General features: G+C 40.0%; 1 protein-coding gene across 1 annotated transcript; it reads left to right on the top strand.

Annotated features, from left to right (window-relative positions):
- The first annotated feature begins 246 nt into the window (after nucleotides 1–246).
- LOC101699327 (prolactin-like) lies at nucleotides 247–7,423 on the top strand. Its single transcript, XM_087182547.1, has 4 exons — nucleotides 247–265; nucleotides 2,519–2,691; nucleotides 3,931–4,038; nucleotides 7,232–7,423. The coding sequence occupies exons 1-4, from the start codon at nucleotides 247–249 to the stop codon at nucleotides 7,421–7,423; spliced, it is 492 nt and encodes a 163-aa protein (XP_087038673.1).
- Nucleotides 7,424–8,037: the final 614 nt, after the last annotated feature.

Genomic DNA, 8,037 nt, shown 5'->3' with positions numbered 1-8,037 from the left:
CCATAAAAATCCTCCATTTCTGGCCAATATATCTTCCTGAGCATGAGTAAGAAATAAAATAAAGTTTTTTGTATGGAGTTATGGGGATAATCTTGATGATAGAAAAAGAGGGCAAGGAAAAGAAGGAGAATGTCTGATTAAATGTACTCATGAAAGTCTCCAATGTTTGCAAACTGACCTCTGACCTTGCCCTTGAGACAGCCAGTCCTTCCCTGGTGAAGTGCGCTTCCTGTCTTCTTCACCACCATGGACACCAAGGGGAAAGGTACGTGCAGCACCCCAGGGAGTGGTTGGCTTCACTGACACTCTTATGTGAGTTACTAGGAAAAAATTGAGCTAATTCCAAGAGGTTTCAGATTAATGAGTGTAGAAGAAGTGTGATTCTTTATCTGGAAATGAATTTCACAGGGCTTAATAGAGTAAGTCAGTCATCAAGTGGTGGACCTTCCTAGCTTTAGACATTTGGCAAAAGCTAAAGAACTTTTGCAGTGCATTAGTGGAGGTCATGGAGCACAGGCTGGGTGCTATTGCTATTTCATGGAGAGAGGACAGGGTGCTGGTAAGCACTGTCCAGTGCACAGGATAGATCTCTTAACAGGAGCTTAGGTAGCACAGAAAGCCACAAGGCTGAGTTTGAGCTGCTCTCGACCACAAGAGCCAATGAGTTCAATTTGTTTCCTCTCCAGAAGGTCAAAATGAAATTTTCTTCTTCCCTGGTCTATTACCTGATTTGACCAAGTTGAGTCACCTTGGTAAAACTTTCAATTCTGAGGCCACAATGCAGGAATAAGGGTGGATGTGCATCTTATGTGGGGTTCTTAGATTCATTCAAGCCTTTTAAAAATGAACAGAAAGCTAGTGTTAAATAGTTGCTTTTGCTTCCTTAGACATTTTAGATGAAAAATAAATTAGTAACAAGTATAAATTTTGTATGATATAAACAATAAAATTATTTGTGTATTTTATCCTATCTTTGTCAAAATGAATACAATAATAAATGTGCAGATAAATGTACTCACAGTTAAAGAACATTTATCCAGTTATAAGTTTCCTAGCACTCATACTGATTTTTCTACCTATGTAGCATATTTCATTAACACATGTACATAAAATATCCAATTAACATTGTATTCCTGTAGATTGCATAAAGTAAATTTTTGGATTCAACATTATTTTAGAAAAGTACAACTCTATCAAATAAATCACATTATTTTAAATTTGTGGCTAAAATGTTACATTATATGATGTGTAATATCAATTATATTCAATTATTATAGCTATCATGTTTAGCTATTTTTCATATGTATTTTTAAAATATTTGTCTAGTTTTATCTTGGAGATTTTCACCCATATTTGTGAAAGGTTCTGTGGAACTTAGACTTCTTATTATTACAATTTATATCAAAAACTCTTTGGGATTAGTGCCACTGAAAGTAAAATATGAGTTTAGTTTTTATTTTCTGAGCGTGAATCATTACTAAGACTTTTATTATTACTATTGGTTGAATGTTTCCATCCCCAGGAAGAGCAAATTTATGAAAGCACCTCTGATCATTCACAAAGATTTTGAAAGTGATAATTTATAGAACAGAGAAAGTAAATCCTGTCTAGCCTCTGAGCCCCTGTTACCCTATTACAAATGCAGTGTTGTTCCTCTCAAGAATGACAGTAACCTCTGCACACACTGCGCCCCATGACCCCAGATGTGGTTCCTGCTGCACAGATGCAGACTGAGAGCCCACGGGTGAGCAGGACGTGAGGAGGTGAAGGGCGAGGACCACAGCCTGGGTATTCTGACTCTGCCTGCTAGTGGTAGGACTCAGGGAAAATCGTTTCACTTTTTAAAATATGGTATTTCAATACACATGATGATTTTTTCAGAGCCTCAGTCAGTTCATGAGGATTATAATAAAACTCAAGTTTGGAAATTTATCTAAAATTATTGAAAAGGTGTGAGGCTATTTCGTGGTATTATTATGGTGAGTTAGGAGATCCAGGCGATGGCCTCTTTTAATGACAGGATTCTCCTCATACCCAATATCAACAACCAAGCAGCCCTGTGTTTATATTTATGAAGCATGAAGATGAAACCTACAGATAAAATGTGGTATACTCAAGTAACTGTTTAAGATGCTCATATCTATTAGTGATTTAAAAAATTACAAACTCCTGGAGAATCTTACTGCTGATCAGCTGCAGAAATTCCAAAGATATACTATTTTAAGAGACTGCTTTAAAAGTCTTGAATCAAATTGAGTTCAATTTCCAAGTGTTTGCCAAATACAAAAGCACTTGTTGGTGTATTGTGAAAATACAGGAGTCATCACTTCTCAGACCCTGAGAACATACCTCACCTGCAGGGGCGCAGTGGAAGCTGTTAGTTCCTCCTTATCTGAGCTCTCACAGCACCGAGTCATGCCTTGGGGCAGCGGAGATAGACAAGGCTTCCCTGGGCAGGAAGGCTTGTGATGACCTCACCGCATAGCTCATCCCTGATGCTGTGGTTCTGTTTAAGCAGGGCCCCTCCTCCTGCTGCTGGCATCCACCCTGGTCCTGAGCCAGAATGAGGCCTCCCATAGCACCTGTGTTCCGGGGGACAAATGTCACCTGATTCTCCAGGAACTGTATCATAGTGCAACCTATTTGTCTCAGAGCATGCATTTCTATGCTTTAGACCTGTTCTTGGAGTTGGTAAGTATCTCATTTTTTATACCTTCCCAAGTGGAGACATCTCATCCACTATTGGCCTACAATATATTTCAGACTTGAACTCAGCAATGAAATATCTAATAATAAATATTAATATGATTAACAATGGTGTCAGCCAATAATCTTGGAACAAGAACGGAATTTTTAATAAAATCTTAAATTCAAAAAAATAATGATTTAAAAAACCCATTATTACACATGATTTTTAACAATTTAAACAGCTGAGATATCACTTTTAAGCAGGGCTGACGAAGAGCACTGATTTCTTGCTCTTGCACACAGGGCCAGTCCTCGGGCGTCCTTCACTGGTGCCCTGCAGACAGCTGAGACGTGAGAACGGCTTTGCAGTGCACTGGGGGATTGAGTAGAGTTCAATAAACTGAAGTCTCTTAGAGGAAAGATATCCCACATTAACAGGCTTTAGAAATGTGCAAATACTCAAACTATTTTTTGAAAGATTTCCAGTGTAGAGTTTATAATTAGCAGAGACATGCTAGATCAGAAGAGGACAAAAGTGCACTCCTTCCACACACACTTGGAACATTGCTCTGTCTTCCAGATCAGACAATTATGGTTTAGAACAACCAAGAACCTCCATAGATAACGTGGCCCAGCAGGTGTGATACACGCATATATGGTTTTCGTCTCAATGTATTATTTACAATTTCCTATGGTGTTTTGCTCCATTTTATTTCTTAGCTTGTCACATGAAATACTTTGTATTTTGAACTTATAAAGTTTTCAATATTCATGTTTATGGATTAAAAAGCATTTGAAAAACACAATTATTTCTCTTTATTTAAAGAAACAATATCACTTTGGACCCAGAGGAAAAAGAGATTCAAAGGGAAGATATAGGTGCATATGCAGGATGGGTTTAGCTAATGCACTAGAGAAAGTGATAATTACAGAACGTACAGGTTTGCAGTTTTCACAGCTTTTAGGGTTTGCATTTGAAAGTGTGACTGGTGGGAAGGGTGAGAGGATGGGGCACTGCAAAGAAGTGAAGAGGTGGAGAGGTTAGAAATGAGCTGAAAATAGTGAGATTACAGCGCTACTGGAAACACCAGGCTCAATGGTTACTTTTAAAATTCAGATTTAGTTTTTATGTAGATCTCACTTTTCAATAAATTACACATCCACCAAATGTATTCATATTTTTAAAATGGATTCATGGTTTCAAATGAATCCATACAAATGAAATTTTCTTCATCATTTCAGACGGAGGTGTATTCCCATCGACCAGGCTACTTCTCACCAGCCAAAAAACGGTGCCACATGGCTGATATCCTCACTCCAGCTGAGCGGGAGGAGGCCAGGCTGATGCAGGTGAGTCTCTATTCCCGCTCCGCCAGAACAGCTGAGGCGGTGACTGGCTCTGCCCTGCCTCAGGCCCTGCGAGGCTCTGTGATTAGGGGTAGCAGTAGTCACACCTGCTGAGAAAGGGGAAGAGGAAGAATTCAAAGGAAAGGGCTCCACCTAGTTGTTGAACTATACACAAAAATCTAAGGTTAAATGAAGATTGCACTGGAATCAGAAATTGGCCATGCACGTCATATTACTTTAGCCCATGCCTTGTACCTAGCACTGAATATAGAACGCTGCTTGAATCTGAGCTGAGCTGGCTATTCAGGGACACGTGTAAGATGTGCAGATTCATCCTTGTGGATCACAGGTTCCTGGGACTCCTGCGTTGCTGGTGTTTACATTAGTGACCCCCGCGATCTGCGCCTTCTCTCCGGGATGCCCACCACTCTCCTCCTCCTCCTCCTCCTGCTTCTGCTTCTCTGATGTGGACTTCCTCACTCTGCACTCACCCCCTCCTCCTGTGTCTCAGCTGAGAGTCACCCCGCTGTGCATGTCCTGTTCTATATTGTGTCAGAGATGCAACCCTGGTCTCTGATGACCACAGTCTCTCACATTCAGCCCTCATCATTTGTCTAAGCTCCAACTGTTTATGGTTAATACCAGTCTCTTCTGAGTCCCTCACAGGAGCAGGGTCTTAACATTATTTTACATAAATGGAGAAAATTTCAGTGAAAACAACATTCAATTGTATCCATTTGAACTCTCATTACAAAAGAGTAGTTATTCCCATATTCAGTTTTTTTTGTTGTCCTGCAGCACAGTGTATGCGAAATGCTTCAACTGTATTTTTCTTAAAACTTCTATCATCTACAGAAAAATTTTACATGCACACAAAAATAGCAAAGACATATTACCTGTGCCTCCCTAAGCAAAATTCTCCTGTAACTAACCCCGCTGTTTCTTACTTATTTTACTGTGATTGCTCCAATCTGGCTGCATAGAAAGAAGACATTATCAAGGTGGTGATCCGATTGCTAGACTCCTGGAACAATCCCCTGCAGCATCTGGTCCTGGAAGCAAATCCCCTGCCAAAATTCCATCATATTCTCTCAACTAAAGATGAAAGAATTTATTTCAAATACCAACAACTTAAAAAAGCCGTTGTTCACTTAGCCAGCCAGGTAATCAGCCTTTTGATCTTTCTTTCATTTCTAATAACTGGTTTCCACCTGTGGTGAGAGTGTGTTGAAATACCTCACATGACATGAGTAACATTGAGTTCAAAAGTTCCATCTTCTACTCTGCTGTTAAAATAATTTAAGAGCCTTGGCCAAACAATGGAGAGTATAATAAAAAAGGGTGTTAGGGTTCGCTGTCCTGACAGGGCCTCTTCCCTGCAGTGTCCCCAGTGTCTCCCAGGACTTGTCCCTTCAGGGAAGAGGTGGTCAAACATTTTTCCAGAAAGAAAATCAGAGCAGCACATCTGCACAAGAAATATTTTCTTCAGCCTGTCTCAGGAGAATCACACAGGGATTTGGGGCAGACTCTTTCTCTATTCTCCGCACACTGGAGGACGAGAGTGGGAAGGGAAAAAGGAAGAATCACAGTCATGTAGGAAGGGCGGCTCCACACCCTAGCCAGAGTAGACTGAGGAAGCCGGATCACCAGTGCTGACCCGCAGGCACCGGAGGTTAGAACTTCACCAGGAAGAGCTGTTTCTGCTGTGGAAGCTTCCTAGCTTTATAGTTTGCAGAAATTCCTCCTAAGTTTCAGTGTCCTTGCTGTTTCTAAGTGAATCTGTATGTCATAACATTCAAACTTCAGAAATCATTTGTAATACCATGATTAAATTGATATTTTCAATATTTATCTCCATTCATTTATGAAAATTCCTATATTAGTGAGACAGCACATAAGCATCATCTTAATGTTCTCAGAAAACAATTTATTATATATAGATATATAATTTTAGAAGTAATAACATAAGCAACTTTATATTTCTGGGTTTTTTCCCCAAATACCTGTTACCTTGTGCTGTTTTTATAGAAAATTCCTATCTGACATAGAGAAAAAGAGAATGTTAATCAAACATCATAGGCAAGAAACACCTTAATTTTAAGTTGTTTTCTTTATTACTGTGAGGACACTTCTTGGGGACAATAATTAATTCTACAATTCATTGTTTTATGCCCCTTTTCAAACAACTAATATATTATGGTGCATATATTAGTAGTTTCATAGGAAATATTGTCTTTGGGTTCAAGTCTTAAAAGAGAAAAATAGAAACCCAGATAAAATATAATGTCACATGCTTCCAATTTCAATCATATGTACTCTTACTCTGTCAAGAAAGCTCCACAGATCAGGCTCTGCAGTCAGGCCAGACTTGCCCCTCCCAGCTCTGGAACTGAGCTGACATCTTCAGAGGCAGCACAGTGGGCCTAGGTCTCTGGGATCTGAGGGTCTCCCAGCTCGCAGAGGCCGACAGGGGGCTCAGGCCCACTGCTCTCTCTCCTGCTCTGTACAGCACCTTCCTGAAGCACAGCCCCCCCCCCCCCAGCACAGCATCACCATGGGGTTGCTGCCAGCACCCTCCTTCTTATACATGCTTCTCCAAACTGCTCCCACCAAGGGAACTCAGAAGGACGCAGCTGCCTCTCATTTGGAAGATACTTTTCAGGGTGAAGTGAGGCATCTGACATTTTGTCACTCATGACTTGATTGTCAGCACCATGAAGCACTAAGTGCAGATTTAACATCTCTAGAATCCCAGGAATGACACAGTTTGCAGAATAGATTTAAGTCAATCATCAAAAAATAAAAGCTGAGCTATCAGAATAAAGGAAATGCAAATGGAAGAACAGGGACAATTTTTAGGAAATGTAAAATTTCCTTAAGCCCCAGAGTGGAAGTGAGCCTCTCTGTGGTTCCTTGCTCAAATGCACGTCCATATGCAAGGAGCAGATTCCTGGATCTCCCCTGTCTGCACTTCAGGGAACATAAATGCCTGAGATCCTTGCATGTCAGAAAATCATGACCTGTGTTCTGCTTCTGGCTTGTGGGTGCTCAATAAGTTTGTGATATGCTGGACAGGACACATGAAAACTTAGGCTTTGGCTGAAGTTTTACTTTCCAAATCACAACTTAACTTTGAAAAAACAAGGATAAACAGATATTAATAACATTATTAACAGTGACTATTTTTTATTTCTAGCTTGACCTTGAAGTCTCAGAGGAAAAGGACTTTGCTTTGAGGTCAGAGATGGAATCACTGACGTCATCTGATGAAAAACGTCAGCTGTTTGCTCTTTATAACTTGCTTCGCTGCTTTGTTATCGATGCAGAAAAGATTAACTTTCTTCTCTCGTTCCTGAAGTGCCAAGCTGCCAACAATGGCAGCTGCTAATCCCATGTTCACTCCTTCTCTTTCTGAAATGTTTTCTAATGATCCAACCTTGGAATGACTGTGTTGATGCATAACTTCTTAAGCAATGCTTGTCTGTAAAGGTTAGATGACTTCTTAAAAATCTGGATTTTTGTGGCAGTGTCAAAAAGTTCTATGTCATGTTTCAGTTTCTTTTCATCAACAGAAAACCAAAAAATATGTCATAAGGATAAAAATGTTAGATTATGATTAATCACTCTACTCATGCAATGAAGCAGAATGTATTTTCAGAATTCTTTAGAAGACAGCCACATTCTGTGATCTAACTTTCACAACATTTTATCAGATGATACAAGTTCTTCTGTAATTGCCATGACCAAATAGCATGAGTTTACTGAGCCATCTTTACACTGTATGGACACAAATACAAACTGCCATTGAATTCCTCTAACTCTTGTCTTCATCCACATCACAACCACACCCATCTCCCGAGCATCACCTTGGAGACTCTCCATATGTTCTACTCATTCTGGGTATAAAAATTCACTCTGGTCGAGGTCCAACGCCATCTCATGTTCCATTGTTTATTACTTTCCTCCCCTCTATGTTGGCTCAATGGACCCAGCAGGGAATGC

Source organism: Heterocephalus glaber, unplaced genomic scaffold (genome assembly GCF_053883595.1).
Source record: "Heterocephalus glaber isolate CG9 unplaced genomic scaffold, H.glaber_assembly_v1.0 deba00001472, whole genome shotgun sequence".
Taxonomy (NCBI): domain Eukaryota; kingdom Metazoa; phylum Chordata; class Mammalia; order Rodentia; family Bathyergidae; genus Heterocephalus; species Heterocephalus glaber.
The sequence above is the reverse complement of the archived record's forward strand: the minus strand, read 5'-3'. Positions and strand labels throughout refer to the sequence as shown.